Source organism: Solea solea, chromosome 16, assembly GCF_958295425.1.
Source record: "Solea solea chromosome 16, fSolSol10.1, whole genome shotgun sequence".
Classification (NCBI taxonomy): Eukaryota; Metazoa; Chordata; class Actinopteri; order Pleuronectiformes; family Soleidae; genus Solea; species Solea solea.
In genome coordinates this window covers 26,217,845-26,241,832 of record NC_081149.1, presented here as the reverse complement: position 1 = coordinate 26,241,832, position 23,988 = coordinate 26,217,845, and the positions used below count along the sequence as shown (strand labels likewise).

Here is a 23,988-nt window from a genome sequence, read left to right as displayed (position 1 = left end):
CTGTTAAAGATAGAGATTTCCCTGGCCCTAAACACTATGGTTGTTTCTGGTTTACTACACATCCACCTATACCTTCAACTATAAAATGCAGAGCTATCAATCACACACAGTGTCCATGCCCTCCAACACATGCTCTGTATCCTGGTCTATTTGACTATGTGAACATAAATGTACACTGACTAACTTTTTACTTGGAGCACAGTAGCCCCTAACTGAACATTTTAAGAGAGCACCAGAACATTTAGGGGGGCACACCTTAAATTGACTCTCATTTTCACTGTATTACTGATTAATACTTTGATAATAATTGCAGAAAGTGCCATGTGCTGTTTAGAATTGACAGTAAATCTTATTGTGCACTTGTTTGTTGAAGAATAAGATCACATAAGAGACATTAAGTATACAGAAAATACCATCACTGTCATTACAGTACAATTATTAACTAGTGCTTGAAGTGGTCCGGTGCTGTCCAGTACACAGTACCGGCACTTTTTAATTTGACTATTTTAAGTACCAGCACTTTTATTTGCATACTGGCACTTTTCACAAGATGCCGGTACTCTGTTGAGATTATCTGTCCAATTCATGATTATGGTCCAGAGTAATATCTTCTCAGGATTTCTCACATTTCTATGTGACGTTCACCTGTTCTCGCAAAAGTCTAGTGTTTATTTCTAGTGTTTAGAGTTTTTATTTCTATCTAATCTCTATCTGGAAGACGATCCGCTGTGGCAACCCCTAAAGGAAGAAGCCGATTCGATTCACTGACATCTTGCAACATTTGTGTCGTGGAGGAACAGCATAATAACAGGAGACCAAACAAACAGACCAACTGTGTTTCAATAATTGTTGGAAATCTATGCCTGCACCACACCATATGTCACATGGCACAATCCCAAGTAGTGCTTTCAGTGTGCCAGTTAACGTAGATGCCTGCAAACCGAGGAACAACAGAGACTATAGCTGATGGACTGACCACTACAAGCCAGCATGCTAGGTGTGTGCAGAGGGGGTGTTGTCTGGCAGTCTCATATACTGCTAATCTGACATAGTCAGACGCCCTCAAGTGTACTTTTGCTCCCCATTATGTTTCTCCCACTTTCCCTCTGGTCTAATTCTCCTCCATTTTTATTGGTGTTCCTTCTTCTATTAACAGGTTGCGTGGCTCAGTGTTTAAGACCGGTACCCTGTGTACCAAAGACATCATGGTCGCAAGTTCGACTCCACCCCTGGCTGATTGTACTCAATTCCATTGTAAGTTGCTTTGGATAAAAGTGTCTGCTAAATGACATGTAATGTAATCTTTTATCTGTCTGTAGAATGTGGCCCAGCGTGCTTCAAAAGCAGAGTTAGCTCATCCACACTCATTGAGGCCTGAAAATATCAGAGGGCCATGCACAGAAGGGATTAAGCTGGGATATCGCCAGTATCCTGGACTCTTTAGCTCAAAATAAGATACATTGATAAAGTTGGAGAATTAGAGAATTATTCTCTGAAGCTCTGCCAGACCACGGTAAGAGCCAGTAGAGATTAATCCTGCTGATGCTTCCATTTGGTCAGCTGTCACTCTTATTGGTAAATAATTGAATTAACCCCATGAAAATATTGAGCTGTATGTCATTCAAACAAGTAGCTACATCTTATATTATTTTGACTGTAATCAATTTTACAATCATTCATGCCTACGGTGGTCATTATTAGACCACCATCATTCAGGTCAGTAAGAGGTTTGATAATATTCTACATATATTATTGTATTACTTTGTCAACATGAGGAGCTAAGGGCTCCAGAAAAAAATTAAACACCGAAATGTATTAAGATCTGGGGCCCGTTTCTGGATGCTATTAAAAAGGACACCGTCTGATTGTTGGACCCAATAGAAGTAATTTCCAAAAGGATTGATGTGGACTCTCTGACCTTTCTCGCACTGTCGAACTCCTGAATTGCAATTTGTGATCTTACTTGTATACAGTTTTTTTCTCTTTTCCTTGTATGCTGGCATTATAGTTTACTTTTTTTTTGTAATTTATCTTGTCTTGTTTTTTCTGTGAGTTTAGGGGGGGGGGGGGGGGGGGTTATCTTGTGTCTTTTACTCTTGTCCGAAAATTTGAAAATGTAAATAAAATTTACAAAAAAAAAATTAAACACTGAATACTGCCATTTTTCCAGCAAATGTGAAAGGTCAACTGTTCAGAGAATGATACATTTCGAATGATTTCACTTGTTGTTTTGATGTAACCCTTCATGAACAATAGTGGTGTCACTCTTTTCATGTGCATTTCATTAAGACTCGAGACTCTGATGAAGGATCTGCTCAAACGTATACTCAGCATTGTCCATTTGTATGGGCACACAGACACATGCACACAAAAGTGTCTTATTATGTTGCAACAATTAACAAACTAAAGTAAAACACAATTTGTAGTTTTGTACCTAACGTTGTAACATACATTCACGTAACACCGGCAATCGAGACGAGGCGAGCCATTCCATTTACAGACAAACGTAATGTATTCACTTGCAGTAACTGCAGGAGCCTTTAGGGGGCATGGCCCACAGTCTGAACATCAATGTTTGCTTTTTGGACCAGTTCTGTTGCCGTAGGGCTGCATGTGATTGGCCGCGGGGCTGCATTAGTCGTTCAGACTCGGCGTCCCTGTTCACGCCAGACAGCAAACCGAAATGGCCGCGCCAGCAGAGAGGATGGAGGTAAGAGAGCCCGTTGTAAGAAATACATCATTGTCTTCTCACGTCTGCGTTTATGTCATGAATGAAGTGTTGAGTTGTTAGTGAACCAGAGCGCGTCACACACTTTCAGCGCCCGCGTCTCTACTGCTTTTAGCAAGAGGCGACGACAGCGCATCCATTTTAACTTGGCTAACGTGACTGTCATTCATTTAGTGTCGCACATCTAACGCAGCCCTAATTACACGTCAAACATCACACTCAACTGTTAAATGGGCATCTTGCGCTAGTTGCTTCACATTGCGGATCACACTTGAGTGGAGTGGGTTGAATGACGTGTTGCCCGCGAGCGTGAGGCGAGTCCGCGGGACCGCATGGTTAGCTTGATGCTCCAGAGCTAATTAGCTTCCGAGGCTTCATCCCGCTGCTTCGTTAGTTAGCGTTAGCATGTACAGGACTATAACGCCGGCCACGTCTGACTCACGTCTGACTCACGTCTCCCTCTATTATTTACTTTCTACACGGCAGCGAGGTATTTGAGATGATTCGTTCCCCGTGTGTCGGTGGAATGTCCTCCGTCATTACTGAAGCAGTCCAGTTAAGAGCGTGCGTTCGTGAAACGTTCACTTTTCATCAGTTGTAGGATTATTGCTGGTTTTGTGTGGGACGTGATTCGGGGTTAATATCCTGTGGTGGGTCCTGGGTGAAGGCCAAGACCTCGACCATGTGCTCCTTTCCTTTGTGTTGCTCTGTGTCCCGTTAGACGCGAGACGATACACAATTATGGCCGCTAAAGCAATGACAATATGGTGATTAGAGTTGAAACAATGAATCGGTTACTAAATTAATCGACAACTGTTTTGTTAATCGATTAATCGGTTTGTAGCTTTTTTTCATGATTAAAAAAGATTTCTGATCAAGTTTCTTAAATGTGAATTTTTTCTTTGCTCTAGAGAACAACAATCATTAAGAGTGAATCATTTTGGTTTGTGGACAAAACAAGACATTTGAGTACATCATTATTTCCATGTGTGACAAACACGATCAACATTTTATGGATCAAACGATAAAGGTTAATCGATTATGAAATAATCGTTAGTTGCAGCTCTAATGGTGATTTACAATTATCCCGTTAATTTGTGACTGGGAAAAAATCATTGCAATTGTGCTCAGTTGAGTTGTTTTAAAGTGTCAGGGTTACGGGTATTCAGTGTCAATAACCGTATCAGACATGGAAGAGTGGTGTTTAACTGTACTGCAGAGTCCGAGTTTAGTGCAAAATCTCAGGTACATAGTTTTAAAGATGGCAAACTATCATGACTAAAATCAAATACAATTTGTGGCAGTTTGTATTGCTTAATGTGGAGACTAATTTAGCCGTAATTGCGACTCTTAATATCATTTTGAATTTGTAAATCATTTCCAAGAACTGTTCCAAGGGCAAATTAATCAAAATTTCATGCATGTTATTTAAAACCTTCTCGTCAGTCTTGACTAAAAGGTTAGGTAATTATAACAGAGTTGAGATGTGCGTGAACATCATGGCCACACCGTCAGTGATTACAAGTGGGTTGTAAAGAACTGCATCCTCATTTTAAAGCTACATGTTGGCTAAGCTCATGTCTCTCACAGACTGTAACACTGATGATCTTTTTGAGGTTTCTCAGGGGGAGAGCTCAGCCAAGCCTTCAGCGGAGGATATGACATCAAAAGACTACTACTTTGACTCATACGCCCACTTTGGCATCCATGAGGTAATTCTTTGAAGCTGAACAAACTATGGTGTGTGTGTGTATACAGCTTATCTCTGTGATTGTAACCCAACTATGATCATTCTCTCTCCCCACCCTCCCAATCACTGTAGGAGATGCTTAAAGATGAGGTTCGCACGCTGACCTACCGCAATTCCATGTTCCACAACAAGCATCTGTTTAAGGACAAGGTGGTGCTCGACGTGGGCAGTGGGACCGGCATCCTCTGCATGTTTGCAGCAAAAGCTGGAGCCAAGAAAGTTATAGGGGTAAGTTAATGGTGGAGTCGCAACTGAATTGTCCAATAGCCAAATCAGTAGCATCTATAGGGTTTGAACACAAAACGTTCATCTAATGAAGGACAAATTCCACTAAACAAGAGTTTTTTTCTGTCTTAGCTAAAGTTTTTGCAGTGGAAACCTAAACACACACAATCACAGCTGATGCTGTACTTTCTTTCATTTCTAAATATAAAAGCTACTGAATCATGCATACTTCAGTCTGGATGAACTTTCTTTAGCACACATAAGCGGAGTAGACCTTTCCCCCTATGTCAGCTGTGATTGGAACAGCGACCCTCGTGTGTAGGATAATTCGGTAGAAAACGCATGGATACTGGAAAGCAGAGAAATAGAGCTTTGCGCCCATATACTTGTCATTACGGTAGCCCTCGGGACGTCTGCTGAATGACCGCCCAATCACAGACACCATTTACCAGCATGTCGAAGCTTCTCTGTACCGTATTCCTGAAAGGTTGAGTAAGTGAATGTTATCTTGGAAAAAGGAGCAGAAGCACTCACTGGAACTTTTTTGACAACACTACAGCCATAAAATAATTATAAATCTAGATTATCAACGTTATAAGAGGGTTAAATAACTAGAAGAAGAAAATTGAGTGTTTCATCCACAATAACAAAATTAGGTGTTGGTTTGAGATTCTAAGGTTTCTATGGAAACCACATGAGAATTATTGTAGTAGCATCTCACTATTATATTTAACACCTCATTCTTTACTCGTGTCTTTACAGATAGAGTGCAGTAGCATCTCAGACTATGCTGTGAAAATTGTCAAGGCCAACAAGATGGATGATGGTGAGTGTTGATACCACAGATGTGGAGTTGTCATGTGTGAGTGGATCATGAGGTGACGTTGCTGCTCCTGTTTGCAGTTGTAACCATCATCAAAGGGAAGGTGGAGGAAGTGGTCCTGCCTGTGGACGGAGTGGACATCATCATATCAGAGTGGATGGGTTACTGCCTCTTCTATGAGTCTATGCTCAACACAGTCCTTTATGCCAGGGACAAATGGCTGGTATGTGTTTGTACTGCTGATGCATCTGCTCACAACGGATGAGCTTAATATTTCTTATACATATATTAATATGTCATTAAAGTTGAATGAGTGTCTTTAAAGGCCACAGTGTTTCCATGTTCTCCCCGCGTGTGTGGGTGTTCTCGACTTTCCTCACAGTCCAAACACATGCAGTATGGGGATGAGGTAAACTGTTCACTGTAGGTGTGAGTGACTGGTTGTTGGTGCATGTGTCCCTGTGATGGACTGTCCAGGCTGTGACCCGACCTGTCACAGCCGCGTTTAATGAAGTAGAAGTAACCATCTGTGTTTAACAGGTGTCCAGTGTCTTAGTCGGTATTACACCGAGGCTCATTGGGAGAAACATGGTGACACTTTAGCACACAGATGGTTGAAATGTCTTTTTCTCTCGACAGAAACCAGATGGACTCATTTTCCCAGACAGAGCAACTCTGTATGTTACTGCCATCGAGGACAGGCAGTACAAGGACTACAAAATCCACTGTAAGTTACAGTCTCCTGTTGAACATAAACGTGTAAGTGTTTGCAGAGGTTGACGTGTGTGTGTGTGTGTGTGTGTCAGGGTGGGAGAACGTGTATGGTTTCGACATGTCTTGCATCAAGGAGGTGGCAATTAAGGAACCCTTGGTTGACGTGGTGGACCCCAAACAGCTGGTCTCCAGTGCTTGTCTCATCAAGGTGGGTGTGGCTCAGTGGTCTGCTGACACAGGTGTGGTCAGGTGTTCACTGTGGCGGTCCTGTGCTTGTGTTTAGGAAGTGGACATCTACACGGTGAAGGCAGAGGACCTGTCCTTCACATCGCCGTTCTGCCTGCAGGTGAAGAGGAACGACTACATTCATGCTCTGGTTACCTACTTCAATATCGAGTTCACCCGCTGCCACAAGAGGACGGGCTTCTCCACAAGTCAGTCTGCGTTTACACACACTCTGCATGTCGTCTTCAGTTCATACATTTACATCACATGATGCTTTTATCCAAAATGACTTACAATAAGTGCATTTCAACATTTGGGTACAAAGGAGACTCAAGTCAGTCAAACTATGTAAAGTGTCAAAAGATGTTTCATCCACTTAAAAAAAAAAAAGAGCACAAACTGCACTTCAGCTTAAACATATATCAAAAACTTGATCGAGACACAATCCTCTGGTCATGTTGACAAGTGTGGAAACACAAACAGACTAAAAATAACACTTAACCCCACAGAGTGGATCATATCAGCACTGAACACAAGCTCGTTTCCCACTCTTTCAGGCCCAGAGTCTCCCTACACCCACTGGAAGCAGACCGTTTTCTATCTGGATGACTACCTGACCGTCAAGACTGGTGAGGAGATCTTTGGGACCATCAGTATGAAGCCGAATGTCAAGAATAACGTAAGTCCAGCTTTTTAACGATGTAACAGACACTTTCTCTGTTTGACCTCGTGTTGACCCCGATGCTGTTTGATTTTTTTTTTTGCAGAGAGACCTGGACTTCACCGTAGACATTGACTTCAAGGGTCAGCTGTGTGAGGTGTCCAAGACGTCCGAGTACAGGATGCGTTAGCAGTCCTGTTAGTTTCTGTGGTAGAGGACAGATTTGGTTTGAATCGGGGTCTCGTACCATAGTTTGACGTTCTCGTGCAGCAACATTTTTAAAGGCGGTTCTTTTTGTTTGTTTTACATTTTATTCCAACATTAACAGTATTTAATAGGTTTTTTCACTTTCTTGGAGTCAAAGTTGATCAGTGTGGTAATTAATTGTGCAGTAGTCACTCAGCTAAAGTGCAGTGTGCTTAAGTGATTGTCCAACATCCCACTTTTGTCCTTTTTTGAATGTGTAAAATCCACAAAGACACAAACTAGTCGTCTGCACAGTGTTTATCACTTTTGGCTCCTATGGTCAGAATGTGACCCTGCTGATCTGACCTTGATTCTGTTGTAGGCGTGGCTGGTTGAGTATGTATATTCAGAAGCCCCGCCTCCTCCACTCGTGCTAGCTAAGAATTGAGCTGGCAGGAAAGCGTTCCACCGACACCTCCGACCCCCTTCAAACCAAAATACACCGTCTGAGTTTGTTCATGTAGCTTAAGAAGCAACAACGTTCAGACAGCTGTGCTGTAACTGTACTGACGCTGTTACAGCGTGTGTGTGTGTGTGTGTGTGTGAGGTGAGACTGGAGAAACATTTCCACATCACACAACAGCGTTTCATGTGTTCACCGCGCTGTGAACAGCTCTGATTCAGTGAAATGTTTTGAAGACGTAAGCTGCACATTCTACACATTTGACCGAGTCTGGTTTGTGTGACAGTTGTGTTGCAGCTTCTGTCCTGCACACACACACACACACACACACACTTAAGAAAAAGCCACACTTGAGTAACTTGAGTGTCGACTGTTCCTCTGGATTCTCACTCACACACTTGGGTTTTTTTCCTTTTGTATTTTTGTTTTTTTTGTTGTCTGCTTTTTTAAAAAAATAAAACTGAAGTATAAATGTAATGGTTGTATCTGCGACAAAGTCTCAGCAGTGTTATTTTCCACTTCAGTTCTCATGGTTCATCTTTACTAAATAATTCACCAATTATTTCACTTCTGGGTCATTTTTTTTTAAATGATAAAAAAGTAGTCACATGGTTATTCTGCTTCGTTGCTCCATAACCAGTGCTTAATTTGACCGTTTCTCACACCGGCGGGGCTCATGTGATGCTGCTGTTCAGGTTCTTCTGTCCAATTATGGCCCATTTATTAATATCCATACTTCGGCCTCGGTCCAAGTTCTGTTCTAAAGTACGAGAGCACAGTTCTCAAACCCGGAAGTGTTCTCCCTCCGGCCGTTTTACCCATAGATATAAGAACTAGACGGAGCCCTCCCCCCTCTGCCTTGAAGACAATGTTGTCACTCATGGGCCTGCAGCTGTGGCCCTAAAAGCAATTTTCCCATGGAGCACAAAAGTAAGAGACGTGTGTAAAACATGGACACAGGCACGTATAGATCTTTATATTGTATAGTTTTAATTCATGGAGTTTCACACGTGTAAAACCTTCCTAAAGCCCAGAAAAATCGTATTTCCCACAGTGACGTCACATGACCGCACTTGGCTGTGTACGAGCACAGCAAAGCGCGGTCATGTGATGTCTCGGGAACGCCGCTGCTGTTTGAAACTTAATGCGAAACATGAATAAGTGAAAGTAATGTTTTTTTTTTTTTTTTAAGTATTACAACAAAGCAGGTTTCAGTTGTTATGGATAAGTGAAATAGAATATATACTTTATTAATCCCCTTAGGGAAATGATTTCTCTGCATTTGACCCATCCTATAATTAGAAGCAGTGGGCTGCCACACTGAGTAGCGCCCAGAGAGCAATGGAGGTTGGGTACCTTGCTCAGGGGTACCCCAATCCTTTCGACCTGGTGGGGACTTGAACCGGCAACCTTCCGCTTACAGGCCAAGTTCCCTTTCCACCCGTGGCCAAGTGGAATATTCTTATAAATATACAAGTTGCCAAAAAAGCCAGACATGAGTTCTTTTAATATATATTAATAATATAATTTATTTAGCGTTTTAATGTTGAAAGGGCTTGCCTTCGTTTTGGCTAGGCAGAATGAAAGTTAAAGATATCTCGAACGTCATTATGACTATTGCAAATGATTGTGCATGACGTCATTTCCCCCTCCCGCCATAATCAAAGAAGAAGCGGGTTTACTTATTTTTATGAATGGAAGAAGAAAGAAGCAGTCATGGCGTTCGCTGTAATCGAAAAAAACACCAGACAATGCTATGAAATTGAAAGGGTCCTCACACGGGGTTTGTGGAGAGCGAGAACGTCGTTCTATTGAAAACTGTGAAAGAAATCTCGGAAGAATTGCAGCATTAAAAAGCCACTAAAAACTCCTTCGTCCTCTGGCTGCTCAGACGTGGCACTAATTAAGCTAACAGCACGAACAACAACACGCTCTGCTCCCGCCAAAGGTGCAAAGGTGAGCCTCATCCGCTGAGTCAAAACTCCAATACAAGATACCTGGAATTCCATTTTGACTAGGCAGAACGAAAGTTACAGATATCTCTAATCAAAATTCATTTCAAGATATCTATAACTTCATAATTAAATTATGACTATCCCTAACTCCAGTTACAGATATCTACAACGTCATTTTGCCTCGTCAAAACTTAATTTAAGATATCTGTAAAGGAACATGTAGATATCTGTATTTCACATAGTGGATATCTGCTGACTCTATTGGACATGTAGTGCAGGATGTTTGACAGAATGAATGAACTAAACTCTTAAACTTTAACTGAAACACTGTCAGTGCTTCAGTCGGTTGCTGTGGCTGCAGTTGTCCACCAGGTGTCACTGAAGCGTTGAATCTTTGAATCTTTTTCGACACCATTGACAGGAAAGCCTCAGTGCTTCATAAGTGCCCACGACTACTGACCCCAAACATGACCAGCTCTTTATTTTAGTGACCCATGTATGCGGCCCTGTATGGAACCGGGTTGAGGTTCCTGGCTTCCTTCAAGACTAAACCATCAGGACCTCATGACATGATATACGGTGGTAAGGGCCACGACATGTGAGTACTTACCGTACAGAGAAAAATGAATGTGGAAGTAAATCTGTGTCATCGGATTTTAAAATAAAAAAGCCACTGAAAATGTATACACTGAAATGATGTATCTGAATGTTTGGACTCGGAATTTAACTCTTTATTTTTCAATGTTCATCAATTCAACGTTAAAAAATTCAATGTATACATTAACTTCCATAATTGAACCATTATTGAATCAAATTTTATTTTATATTATATTCATTGTTTGTTTGTCTCTATCCTTTTATTGTGAAATTCCCTCTTATTTGAAGGCTTTTGTTTCCTCTGTGATTCTGTTTCACGAGTGTCTTGTCCTCACAGGTGTTCATCATTCAGCTGATAAACTTGTGACTGGAGGAAGATCAGGTTTTTGTTTGTCTTTCTTGTCTTCAGAAAATGTTTGGACAACTTCCTGCGGAGAACATGGAGAACATGGAGCTGTGAGCGTCGTCTGTCCATGAAACTGTCTCATAAAGCATCAACTAACAGGAAGTCCTTCAGCTCTGGTGTGATGGAGAGTTACCAACAGTCACGCATTCACATGTTTCAGTATCTGGAACATGTCCTTGGGTTAAACTTCAGGTTAAGTTTTCAGCAACTGACGAGATTAAATCAAAGCTTTAGAGAGAAATTCACGTGAAGTTTGAAAATTCCACTGGTCCACTGTTATTAAGTCTTGATTTTGTGTGAGTGTGCTGTGTGATGTGGGCGGAGCAGCAGAGAACACACTGACCCCAGTGGAAGTGGAGTGTGTGACCAGAGTCAGAGCTCTGCAGGCAGCGCAGCATGAGGGAGCTGAACAGAGACAGGGAGGGAGGGGCTGGCACAGCTGGAAGTAAGAAAGAGAAGGACCAGGTATGTACACACACACACACACACACACACACACACACACACATGCAGTGAGAGAATGTCACGTGACGTCAGCTGTTGTTTTCTGGAGATGACTGAAATGATGAAGAGGAGATGATAAAGATAGAAACGACGTCAATCACAGTTTGTTTTGGTGCAGCGTTCTGAATGTGGTTGAACACAGACGTGTAGAATTTGTTGTTGTCGTTGTTGTGCGGGTTGAGACTTGTCAGAGCCTGAGGCTGCAGTCTGTTCTGAAGCCTGAGTTCAGGTTTGTAAACTGTGTCAGTCCAGTATCAGCATACAGTTTCTGACAGGAAACTAAAGTTTGTCTCACTCTCCCGCTCCTGCTGCTGCCTCCATCAGTTCAAATATGTTATTTTATGACTTTAGTGTTTAAAATGCTTTGTTTGGGTTTAAATAAATGACAACTTTGGTTTCTGGTCAGAAAACACTAGTGATAAACCTGGTTTAGTATATGGACGTGTCATGTGACATGGAATGGTCTGAATAACAACAATGCGTCTCCTTCATTCTGATGTTTTCAGTTGTTCTCATTGTGTGCAGCGCTCAGTATTGTTTGTTTACTTCCTGCATGTGCAGAGATTATTAGTTCCAGCTTAAAGCTTTGCTTTAAATGTAAAGAGGCGGGGCTTATTTGAAGGGCGAGCTCAGTGTTTGACTGACTGTACTGTGTGTGCAGCTCTGAGACATGGACACTCACTGTCAGCAGCAGGGACACAAGGAAACTAAATACTGAGCTATTTATGTCTGCACCAGCTTCAGTGTTCTTCTCCTTCTCCTTCTCCTTATTCTTCTTCTTCTCCTTTGTCGTTCAGCTTCTCTCTGTAGGAGTCGCCACAGCGAATCCTTTGCCTCCATCTGTCCACCTCCGACTGCCTTGATGTCCTCTAGCTTCAGTCTCTAATATCTAAAGAATACGTTTGCATGAACTTTCACCAGGAACCAGGAACGGAAGCATTTGGCAGATTTAGTTCAGTGTTATTGTTGTGTGTGTGACAGTAACCTTGACTTTCCATCTGTAGTCTGAACTCAGATTATTTTGTAACCAGCAGTGACATTGTTGAGCAGCTGGATTTGGCTGTGGGTCGTTTATCATCACGCTATCGTGAGTTCCCTGTGAAAGTCCCAGCACAAGTGAAGATGCTTCGATTGTTGTTGGAAGAACCAACGGTCGACAGGGTTAGATTTGAGGGACAGCTCACATGAGGACAGTTGGTGTAACAGAAGAAGACACAAGGGAGAGGACAAGATGGAGGCAGATGATCCACGGTGGAAGAAGATAAAGCATCTTGTATATTTGTGTCGGTTTCATCGATCAACAAAAGCAGCTAACGGGTGACGGTAGCTCAGTGGTACTACACACTGTCTTTCAACTAGAAGGTTGTGGGTTCCATTCCTGGCTCTGCTAGTCTACATGTGAGTGGATATGAGGTGTGAACGCTAACATTTACATAACATTAACTGAGCGTCACTGTCCAACAGCTGATCCCTGAACTTGCTCTGTTTTTTGATGCCTCACTCATCTTCTGGTCAAGATGACTCTCCAAGACAACAGACCTAGAAATAATGGTTAGTTTAGCCAGATCCTCAGATCCTCAGACCCTCAGATCCTCAGACCCTCAGACAGGAACCATGGAGTGTGTACCAGAGGAATGTGGTTTTCCAAACACAGATATTCTGATTCCAGTGTTTCCTTCCTGATGCAGTTGATTACAAACCTGCAGTGCATTCAAAAAAACATAGAATTTATCTGTATGACACTGACTTTGTGTAGAACTTATGATTCCTATAACTTTATATTCCACAAATAAAAAGAATAAAAAGCACAGATCTTCTTGTTTTATCTACTTTTACAGTTGTAACTGAAGCAGGTGCAGTTTAAAGTGATGCATGGCTCTGTATTAAACCTTTGCTCAACTGAACACAGTATTACAACCAAACTACAACATTATTTTATTATATATTTAATGGCTCGCTTACTGGATAAAACGCCAACAAGGTTTTTTTTATGTTTTGTTTAAAAACGTAGCTTCAGTTGTTGCGACATGTGTCAGTCATCGGAAAAAGATCTAAAATGAACATGTGGATGTTTATTAAACTGGTTTGTTGTTGCAAACAAAAAAAAATCATATTATGACATATATTCAGGTTTGTTTTTTAAACTGAAATTTGAGCTTTAATCCAGAACCCTCTCAGGGTTCCGTAGTCTACTTTAAACACTGTTCTAGCTTTGTAGTGATCAGTGAACAGGTTGTACATGAAAGGAGAAATCCAATCACAGGTGAGGGTGCATCCATCCATCTTCTACTGCTTTATCCTCCTCATGAGGGTCGTGGGGGGAACTGTGACAGTTCTCCATCACACAACCATTCACTCTCTCACACCTATGGTCAACTTATAGTGACCAACTCACCTAATCCCCATATTGCATGTTTTTGGACTGTGGGAGGAACCCGGAGAACCCGGAGAAAACCCACGCACACACAGGGAGAACATGTGACCTCCATGCAGAAAGACCTTGTTCCAACCGGGTCGCAAACCTGGGTGTTCTTGTTGCAAAGGCAAGAGTGAAACAGGTGTTATGAGATGCTAAGTCATACTTTTGAGACATGATCTCATAATTATGATTTACTATAGTAATCATTTTCATAATAATAGACTTAATATGTCGTAATTAAAAGTCAAGAGACCCTTTTTACTTTTACTTTTTCATAATTATGACTTACTACTTTTTGAGATTGTGTCTCATTAATATGCGTAACATATCACATAAGGAACATAAGCACATGTGAGACTGATGTTTGTGTCCTTGTCTTTTCCTGCACACAGAGCTGGATTCCCAAGATCATTAAGAGACGAGTGTGCACCACGTTTGTCGAGGATTCTTTCAGGTAATCTCTCGTCATCTGTCTTTTATAAACTCGTCAGCCTCACGTTTTGTAATGATGGACATATGATTCAGTGGATTCAGCTCCTTCACTAGAAAACATCATGATGCCTCCATGAGCACAGCCCTGACTGAACGTCTGCGAAGACCAGACGCCATTTTGCACCCATACAAACACTGTCATGAGATAACGGGTTCTAAGTTTGTGTGTGTGTGTGTGTTGTGCGTCAGTAATGGAGCGCTGTGTCAGTGTGGTGGAGTGCAGGAGGCTCACGACTCTGTGGCCACAGCAGACTTCTTTGGCTCAGCGATTGTCACTCAGTGGGAGAGCAGACATCACTCCTCAGAGAGCTCCACTGACGCCTTTGGAGAGGTGCAGTTCGCTGGTGCTGGACGCAGACACAGTCATGTGAGTGACACACAAGACTAACCATAACCGTAACCATAACAAATACTCAAATACTAGAACATGACGTACGGTTTTATTGAACTTTCAAATTTCCAGAGAAATGAAGTTTGTTCACTTGCATGTGGCCCAAGGGAGGTCTTCAGGGGGGCGGTCCTTGAGTAACTAACTGGCACCGCCCATTCGCTTTGGACACACCTGGATAAAAGATGGAGAAGCTTAAATCAATGTAACGACAGACTCCTGTGTTTGTTTCTATCATCACAAAACAGTACTGTCATTTAACTGTCTATAATATGTTTATTTAAATGGGCAAATACACATATTTAGGAGGACCAACAACATCTTCATATACTTAGACAAATGCAAACAAATCCTGGAAAGGACTTGACGTTGATGTTGACATTCTCTTCTTCTTCACGTCGGTTTGCGAGACCTCCTTAATAAGAATGAGTCAACTTCACTATTACTAATTAAAGTGTGTGCACAATGACAAAAAAAGAATAAAGATGTTGCAAATATACTTTTGCTTTGTTGTGTAACAAAGGAAGGTGTCTGTGTGGCTAGTGGGAACACAAAATGAGAAAATGTGTTTTTATTATTCATGCAAAATTCATTCTCTCTAACATCTGCTCAAAGAGCAATAAAGTGATAAAAAGGAAAAATGATGATAATGAAAAGGAAGAATAAAGAAATGAGACGTGTGAGTCTGTCACTAACGTGACAGATCGTCGCTAACGTGAAGACGTTCCTCTTCAGTTTACTGCATTTTCACTGTGATGACGTGACCGTCGTCTAACACCATCTGCTCTGATCTCTTTCCCAGTTACTCCAAGGAAAGAATGCAGAGTCACAGGTGGAACCAGTTCTGAGGATTGAATGACCACACATTCACTAACAGGTCGCAACATGAGCTGTGCACTGACTGCAGGATACAATTCCTCACAGACTCCTTTCCACCATAAGAGAACCTGGTGCTGGTTGTTTATAGACCAGAACTGCTGCAGAACTACATGATACAGTTGTAGCACTTTTTAACTTGACTTGGGTTTTTGTGAGTCCCTGGTACCTAGTGCTTTTTTGTTACCTGCTCTAGTAAAGTTTCTGCTGCCGAGTCATGAGCACGACGTCCGACTTAAGGGACTTTTAAACTGCACATTTGTCTGTAGTACGTTGGTCTTTGTGAACAAAGAACAAAGACTCTAAAGAGAAGCGACTGCTGAGGCGTCCTCCATCTCTAACCACGGCGGGGTTGATTTTTAAAAATCATCTCATAGATGCATCCATGTTGTCTGTTATCTCTGAGACTCTGAATTTCTGTTTTAGTTTCTGCGCCTGTCATGTGACACGCCACCTCAAATCATCTACACCCTGATGACGGCGCACTGGGGCCTGCCTTCTCCTAACCTGGTGGTGTCTGTGGTTGGAGGTGAAGGCCATGGAAAGATGAAAACATGGGTGAGAGACATTCTGAGGAATGGACTGGTCCGGGCTGCACAGAGTACAGGTGAGGACGTAGGTGTGAATGTGAGGGTTAGGGTTGTTGTTCATCTGTTTGACAAACCCTGACCTTTCACCCTGTGCCAGTTGCTCCACCCCCCTCATGTGGAGGATAAAGAAGTCGACAATGATATCAGAGGTCACTGACAGACCAGGAGGGGGCTGGATTATGTACCGTAAATGTGATGATTCTGTCACTCGGCTCAGTTTGAGGAGTGACCTGCTTGGTGGGTTTAAAGCTAAAATAAAAAAACACCTAAAACTCTCACAACAATGCACCCACTAATTTGCCAGTGGCTATTTGTGTGAGTGTATGTATGTGTGTCTGTGTGTGTGTGCACCTGTGAGGGGCACTTCCTACACTGCTGTATGTTCTTACTTGTTGCGTAATGTTTTAACTGTGCTGTATTTATTTTGTCCTTCTACATGACTACATGATTACCTGCTGAGTGATATTTGATGTTTTACCTGTGTTGTATTTATCTTTAGGTAGGGACTGCAGATGTAAATTAGCCCAAGGCTAACTCTGGTGTAATGCATCAAATGGTGACATTTATGTTTTTAATTGCACATGGTCCCTTTCAAATAAAATCAAATCAAATCAAAACATTCAAATGGACGGAATCTGTAAATAACTCCAAATGCCCCTCAGCACTCTGGCTCCTGGTTTCTCCATGGCTGATTCTGTTTAAGTAAAAGGTTATGTGAAGATGACAGTCTTATTATTATCATCCTCATAATTATTATTATTATGATAATTATTATCATCATTATTATTATCATTATTATCATTATCATTATTATTATTGTTATTATTATTATTATCATTATTATTGTTATTATTATCATTATTATTATTGTTATCATCATCAACATTATTATTATTATTATTATTATCATTATCATTATTATCAGTATTATAATTATTATTATCATCATTATTATTATTATTATTGTTATCATCGTCGTCATTATTATTATTATTATCATTATCATTATTATCATCACCATCATTATCATTATCATTATAATTATCATCATCATCATCATCATTATTATTATTATTATCATTATTATAATTATTATCATTGTTATTATTATCATTATTGTTATTATCATTATCATTATCGTTATTATTATTATTATCATTTTTTATTAGAAATACATATATAAATATAACAATACATTTCAATAAACATATGAAGTGAGAGATTCTTATATTTAGATTTCTGACAGTATGAGTCCTTGTGTCCTGTCCACACAGGAGCGTGGATCTTAACCGGGGGTCTGAGGGAGGGCGTGACCCGCTGTGTGGGTGAGGCGGTGAGGGACCACGCCGCTGCAGCTCCTGCGCTCTCCCAAAAAAAGGTGATAGCTGTGGGAGTGGCTCCCTGGGGCCTGGTGCACAACAGGCAGCAGCTCATCAATCCCAAGGTACTTGTTCTGGAAGGTTGGTCTGAGCACATTGTTCCTGTCCCACAAATACACAGAATAAATCGTTCATTAGTTTTCCCTGTTAAAGTGGAACTCAATCCCTGAAACCGTTGTATATGGAAATATATCAGTGGATATGGGAATCCATTAATGTTATTTGTTGATCCATTGATCACAGTTTAGTTTATTAAAATAATCATAACAATAATAAAACATATATAATCATCTTTAATACAAAATGATACTTTTATTCTGGTTTTTCTTCTCTGCTGTGACAGCTGCTCTGCTGCAGACCGACCTTGGTACTACTTAATTGATCATTTAGTTTCTTTGCTTTGGAGGGAGAGCATGGACAGCAGTGTCATAATGATTTGCCCTTTTGTCCTGACCAGTGTGCAAAGACCTTTAGAATAATCTGTGCTTTCACGTCACAGTCTCTAATAACACTAGAAGAAGTCACTAAGTGAAAACAAGGGTTACAGTGTCATCACTTCCTTCCTGTGAATGAACTTGCTCAGAATCCCACATGTGTGTGTTTGAAGGGGAGTTTTCCCGCCCGCTACTACGTCCAGAACACGTCCCGTGACTCCTGCTGCCTGGACAACAACTGTCAGGCTTTCCTCCTGGTGGATGACGGGAGTGTTGGCCGTCGCGGGGGAGAAGTGGCCTTCCGTGCCAGTCTGGAGGACTACATTTCCCATCAGAGAACCGGCATTTGGGGTAAGATAGATCCATGTGCTGCCACTTATCAGAGTGATTTGCTCTTGCATGCACGTGTTAATCATGTTCAGACCCTAGCAGTGCTAACACTAGACAGCACTGTGAGTTTATCATAGACGGCTTCAGTCGCTCAGTGTTCAATAAGCTGCCACAAGGGGGAGCCTTCAACTGTCACTCCAGGACCCCAGGATTTATAATGTTTTATAAATGATTATAATTATAATGCTTGTTTTTCACTGTTTGGATATTCGCTAAAAATATGTATCCTGAACATGTTACATGTTTTTGTAACATGTAATGAAGATAGAGTACAAGGAAACACTTTACAGTAACAACTAAATGACCGTCAGTGTAAAACCTTTACATGAAAATTAATTTTCACCCTATTGTAGAGCTGAAAGTCATCGTCCTTTGTGTAACATTGTTATTTTGTAATCACCATAGTTACTGTTCTGTAGTGTAATCACTTCAATGGTGTTTGGTTCACCCTGCGTTCTGACAGGCAGAGACCAGGTTCTCAGGCTGACCCGGTCGCTAAAGTCTCCCCTGGGTCCAACAGACAGTACTTGTTTCATCAGTGTTGGTATAGAAGCTCATCCTAACAGTATCTAACAGACATGACATAGATGATGAGGGTGACAGCCTCTCCACAGCCACAGATTTGTACAAAAGTCCTCAATTATCTATCAAAGGGTGGTTTATCCTTAATGAGGTTGAAATGAATGCGTGGTCAGTTTTCTCCTTCTTACTCAGTCGATGAACCTTTCAGCTCAGGGTTCACACTCTCGCACTGCATGGAATGAGAGTTTCTGTCCTGAGCCAAAAACAATCAAAGACAACCTGGTTTGAGGCTCAATGGTTTCACAACTGATCATGTGATTCATGTTAATATAGTGAAATATGATGTGAAAGTATGTTCTGACGTCATCTGACGGCTTTTATCACCAGGCAGCGGCAGCATTGAAATCCCAGTGCTGTGCCTGCTCATCTCAGGCGACGTCAACATGCTGGAGGTAAGAAAACTGAGTTTGGTGTTTGACCTGAAACAGCCCATGATGCAGTTTCCACCCAGACACTGTTTAACACTCGAGGCTCCTCTGTACCTGAGAGCTAAACCCATTGATGTTTTCATGTTACGCATTATGTGTTACGTGTTACGTTACACATAACATGTTACGTGTAACATGTTAATCTCACTTAAAACATGAGGATGAATGAAACCGTCTCCTCTTTTTTTCGGTGTGCTGCAGAGAGTAAATGCCTCTCTGAGGAAAGCCACGCCCTGGCTGGTTCTTGCTGGTTCTGGACCAGCTGCAGACTTCATCAGTGAGCTGCTGGGCAATCTCTGCCCTGTTCCCCTCAGTCCCACCTCTCTGCCAGCAGATGGCGATGCTGCTCATGCTTTGGGCACAGAGCACCGCGAGAGGGTCCGTGAGAAGGTTTGGAAGCACTTCCCAGTTGAAGATAAGCTGGAGAAAGTGGTGGACACTGTGAGTCAAACACTGTGTGTGTGTGTGTGTGTGTGTGTGTGTGTGTCACTGTTGCACGGTCACATCAGCCATCGTTGTTAGAGCTGGAGAATATTTGAAAACCCTTTTCTTTCTGTGATATAAAGTATATGACCCGTATGACATGATGAAAAAAGACTTTCATATTTCTGTTCTAAAAGTTCTTTGCAGTATGGAACCTTTGGTGATTGAATTTGATGTTAATGATTATTCTGCCTCTGTTTGGGCTTTGTTATTCTTCTTCTTATTATTATTTTTAATGTTATTATTATTATTGTTATTATTATTGTTATTATTATTATTGTTAATATTGTTGTTGTTGTTATTATTATTGTTGATCTGTGTGAACAGAAACGGTTGAAACATGATTTGTGAGCTGCGTCTCTCTGTGTTTAGGCTCTGAGTATTTATCAGAGCAGAGACCTCATCACCGTGTTCCATGGGGATCAGGAGGGTTTGGATGATTTTGACACAGTTCTCCTCAGAGCTCTGGTTAGAGGTAAGTCAGTAAATCACTTCATCTTCATCTTCATTTGTGTTGAATCAGTCGACTCTTTCTTTTACTCATTCACTACTAGCTGCACAATGTAGTTACAGTGTCATGTGCTGGTTATGTAATAAGCTGCAGACTTGGTCTGTTACATAAAGTGATGTAAAGAAAACAACACCTGCTAACTCCAGTGCTATTTTATATTCTGCAAATATTGCCAATCAATTCTCACTCACATCCTGTTGATCCGACAGTAACGTGTGTGTGTGTGTGTGTGTTAAGCTAGTAAACGTACATGCAGTGAAGCGAGTGAGTGCACTGAAGAGCTGAAACTGGCCGTGGCCTGGAATCGAGTGGACATCGCCAAAACTGAGCTCTTCAATGGAGACATACAGTGGAAGGTCAGAGTCAACACCTGACCCCGCCCCCCCATCGATTAGTTTTTGTTATTTATAGATTGATATTTTATCATAAATATGTCTGTAATTGTGAACTTGTAACATATTAAAAGACTTTTATTTTGTAATTCTGTTAAATGTCACCATGAATATCATGACGGAGAAGCTCCTGACTTTCTGACGTACTGTGTACAGATGAGATCATGTATGTTGTGATCTGACGCTATACATAATAAATATAGATAATATAATAGTTTTCTAGTGTAACTTATAGGAGTCTACGTGTGCTTTCTACAACCTTTAGTCATTTAGTTCCTGGACGTTTAAATCATTGAACATGTTTCCAACTTTGTCACCAGTGTGTTGTCATCTTTAAAGCAGTCACATGTCAGTATCATAAAAGATGGAGGTTGACTTGAGTTCCTGTGCATGCTTCAGTCACATGTTGATCAGGTGATTCTATTTTCCAGTATGAGGACCTTGAAGACTCCATGACAGATGCACTGATCAATGACAAGCCGCAGTTTGTGCGTCTCTTCTGTGAGAACGGTCTGAATATCCTGGACTACCTGACGTACCAGCGCCTGGAGAGCTTGTACCGCTCCTTATCGGACAGTTCCCTGGCCTACGTGCTGCTCCAGAGGCACCTGAGTGAGAGGCAGGGTCTGGCCGGGTCCCAGCACAGTCTGGACAGATCTGTGACCAGTCCCCTCAAGAGTCCGCTGTGTGGACTAACTGGACCTGCCTCAGCAATGGAACTCAGTCTGTATGAGGTGAGGAGGAAGATGAGAGGGACGATGGATTGGATGGAGAGTGAGTTACACAGATAATGATCTAAAACTGTGTTCATGATGCTACTAACTAGGAAACACAGTCACTGGTCACATGTAGATCATCATGCACTTCACTCAAGAAAAATATGTGATTGGAAAATGTTTCCATGAGTTCGCTCGCACCTCCTGAAACATGACCGGTGTCAGAGTTCACTGTGTACTTTCATGTCCACGGAGAGTGAGCAAAAACAGACTGATCCTCCACCAGAGACTTTACATCCTGTTTGGACACTTTTGGATTACAGCATTAAACTGACTTCCTCGCCCACTGTAAAGGACACATCCTAGATCACACCCATACTAACTGCGATGCCGACGCTCTCGTCACATGTACTCCACAATATTCTGTAACTCCCTCACATCATTCTTCATATTCAACAACTCGTTCTAAACATCGACCAAACTCTCCGTGTCCCTCACCCCCCCCACTCTCATCTTTTACTCTACTCTCTGCTTCTACAATTTCTGATCTCATCAAAAAAATCCAAATCTTCTTCCTTCCAGTTGGACCCCCTCCCTACCCTTCTGCCCCTGCCTGGTCCCCGTCATAACACAAATCATGAATCCTTCCCTCTCCACTAAAAACAGCTGCTGTCACTCATAACTCCGTCAGCAGGTGTGTGTGTGTGTAACTGCAGGTGTGTGTGTGTGTGTGTGTGTGTGTTGATGCTTCAGGTTTCCCGCCTGCTGTGGGATCTGCTCGGTGATGTCTGTCTGCCTTTCTACTACGGACCTCTCGGCCTGGACACCAGCACCACCACCAGGAGAACTCTGAAGGTCTGTGAGCAGGGAACTGCTTTTGGTTCAAAAAGTAAAAGCTTTCAGGAGATCTGGGATGTTGTATCACCAGTGTCATCCATGCTGTTTACATGAGAGATTCAATTAAATGTTATTTGTATAGAATCACAACATACATGATCTCAGGTCTGTACATAGACAACATCATGGAGCAGAGAAACACAACAGTTCACACAATGAGCAAACACTAGGGGGCAGTGGAGAGAAGAACCAGACTCACACATGAGCAGCATCTGCCTCCACCGGCTGGGGTGAGAGGAAAAATGGGAGAGGAGAGGAGGAGGAGACAGAAGAGATTACCCTTGGTGGGGCATACTTGAGGTAAAGATAAGATAAGATAATCCTTTATTAGGTTTGAAAGTTCAAGGTATTAAATAACAAATGTGCATTTTCACATCTATGAATGTACAAATTAAGATTATAAAAATAGAATAGAATATACAATATATACTGTACATTGTGTAAGATAAGTATAATATGGAATAAGGTGCTGTGAACTGATGAAACTAAAATAGAGTTATTTGGGCAAAACAAGGGGCGTTATGCATGGTGGAAAAACAACACAGCCTTCCAAGAAAAACACTTGCTACTTACAGTAAAATTTGGTGGCGGTTCCATCGTGGGGCTGTGTGGCCAGTGCAGGGACTGGGAATCTTGTTAAAGTTGAGGGTCACATGGATTCCCCTCAATATCACCAGATTCTGGAGAACAATGTCCAGGAATCAGTGCCAAAGTTGAAGTTACGCCGGGGCCCAAACTTTTGCATACCACTGTATCTTTGGTTTGGAAGAGACGAGAGAGAGGCTTCCTCTGCTGATACCAACAGTCCGCCCTCAGGAGGTTCGGTTCAACAAAGATATAATGAGGCAGACTGTAGACTGTTGATGGGTGTCAGGATCACACAGAGACCTTTGTGATCTGCCAGTTTCAGTCGGTCTTTCCTGAGTTGAGAACATTTTTCTCTTACACTAAAAACTGCTATGGAAAGAAACAGATCTGATGATCTGAACTCATTGACAATGGTTTGAATGTGACATGGAATTGTTTGTTTATAAAAGACTTTGAATTCATTTGAAACGTGAAAGAATTTCTCTCACTAAAGATCATTGTTCAGAGCTCACTGATGACTCATGTATCGTCTTCAGCAAGTTAATAAGATGCTGTTGGGGGAGTGCATGTACCGGAACCAGCGCTGCCTCTCACCTTGGGCCGCTCTCTTCATCTGGGCTGTTCTGCAGAACCGCAGGGAAATGGCTCTGTACTTCTGGGAGATGGTGAGAACTTCACATTGGACTGGACTGGACTGACATTTTAATGTACAATGGTGATCATGTGCAAACTACAGCTCACAAAGCTGCCAATCTTCCAAGTTCCCATAAAGCATTGGAGTTTATTTACTGGCAGCCTGTTTGTGTGTTTGCGTGTCAGGCAGGAGAACCTGTGCTCAGCGCTCTGGGCGCCTGTAAGATGCTGAGAGAGCTTTCCAAGCTGGAGAGCGAGACTGAGAACAAGCTGGCCATGAAGGAACTAGCACAGATGTTTGAGAACCTGTCGCTCGGTGAGTCTGTTCTCTACAGCCACGTTACATGATTGACATTTTCATAAGTGCACCCAAGTGTCTTTATTTCACAGTAAATTAAAAAAAGATGTCATGCAATCATTATGGCGGAGTATTAGTGCCGTACTGAAGAACAAGAATTGAAGTTTTCAAGAATAAAGTTGGAATATTACGAGAAAAAAGTTTTGTTTTTATTTTGAGAAAAAAAATGTATTTTACATTTTATTGGGTTTATTC

The 23,988-nt window shown here is 41.7% G+C and overlaps 2 protein-coding genes across 5 annotated transcripts in view; both read left to right on the top strand.

Moving 5' to 3' along the window:
- The first annotated feature begins 2,595 nt into the window (after positions 1–2,595).
- On the top strand, positions 2,596–8,252 carry prmt1 (protein arginine methyltransferase 1). 4 transcript variants are annotated; one of them, XM_058654425.1, is made up of 10 exons: positions 2,596–2,710; positions 4,354–4,440; positions 4,551–4,706; positions 5,466–5,529; positions 5,607–5,749; positions 6,166–6,253; positions 6,333–6,448; positions 6,524–6,674; positions 7,023–7,144; positions 7,233–8,252. In XM_058654425.1, the coding sequence occupies exons 1-10, from the start codon at positions 2,684–2,686 to the stop codon at positions 7,314–7,316; spliced, it is 1,038 nt and encodes a 345-aa protein (XP_058510408.1). In that variant the 5' UTR covers positions 2,596–2,683; the 3' UTR covers positions 7,317–8,252. The 4 variants fall into 4 exon arrangements, with proteins under 4 accessions (XP_058510408.1, XP_058510407.1, XP_058510406.1 ...); XM_058654424.1 differs by having other exon boundaries at positions 2,601–2,710; positions 4,345–4,440; XM_058654423.1 differs by having other exon boundaries at positions 2,669–2,725.
- A 1,222-nt stretch (positions 8,253–9,474) lies between these two features.
- trpm4a (transient receptor potential cation channel, subfamily M, member 4a) overlaps positions 9,475–23,988 on the top strand; it is a 30,245-nt gene continuing 15,731 nt past the window's right edge. Inside the window, exons 1-16 of the mRNA XM_058653481.1 lie at positions 9,475–9,731; positions 10,219–10,312; positions 10,737–11,198; positions 14,049–14,110; positions 14,338–14,515; positions 15,839–16,019; positions 17,277–17,446; positions 17,989–18,166; positions 19,115–19,179; positions 19,417–19,656; positions 20,071–20,173; positions 20,447–20,565; positions 21,033–21,335; positions 22,071–22,172; positions 23,339–23,467; positions 23,622–23,751. Coding sequence (XP_058509464.1) covers positions 11,130–11,198; positions 14,049–14,110; positions 14,338–14,515; positions 15,839–16,019; positions 17,277–17,446; positions 17,989–18,166; positions 19,115–19,179; positions 19,417–19,656; positions 20,071–20,173; positions 20,447–20,565; positions 21,033–21,335; positions 22,071–22,172; positions 23,339–23,467; positions 23,622–23,751 — 2,029 coding nt within the window. The 5' untranslated portion in view covers positions 9,475–9,731; positions 10,219–10,312; positions 10,737–11,129. The remainder of the gene's footprint in view (positions 9,732–10,218; positions 10,313–10,736; positions 11,199–14,048; positions 14,111–14,337; positions 14,516–15,838; positions 16,020–17,276; positions 17,447–17,988; positions 18,167–19,114; positions 19,180–19,416; positions 19,657–20,070; positions 20,174–20,446; positions 20,566–21,032; positions 21,336–22,070; positions 22,173–23,338; positions 23,468–23,621; positions 23,752–23,988) is intronic.

Excerpts from the sequence above, each read along its gene's own strand:
- prmt1 (XM_058654422.1), top strand. The coding sequence starts at position 2,684 with ATGGCCGCGCCAGCAGAGAGGATGGAGGTAAGAGAGCCCGTT. Across the intron at positions 6,254-6,332 it reads CAAGGACTACAAAATCCACT|GGTGGGAGAACGTGTATGGT; the intron begins GTAAGTTACAGT and ends TGTGTGTGTCAG. Across the intron at positions 6,449-6,523 it reads CCAGTGCTTGTCTCATCAAG|GAAGTGGACATCTACACGGT; the intron begins GTGGGTGTGGCT and ends GCTTGTGTTTAG.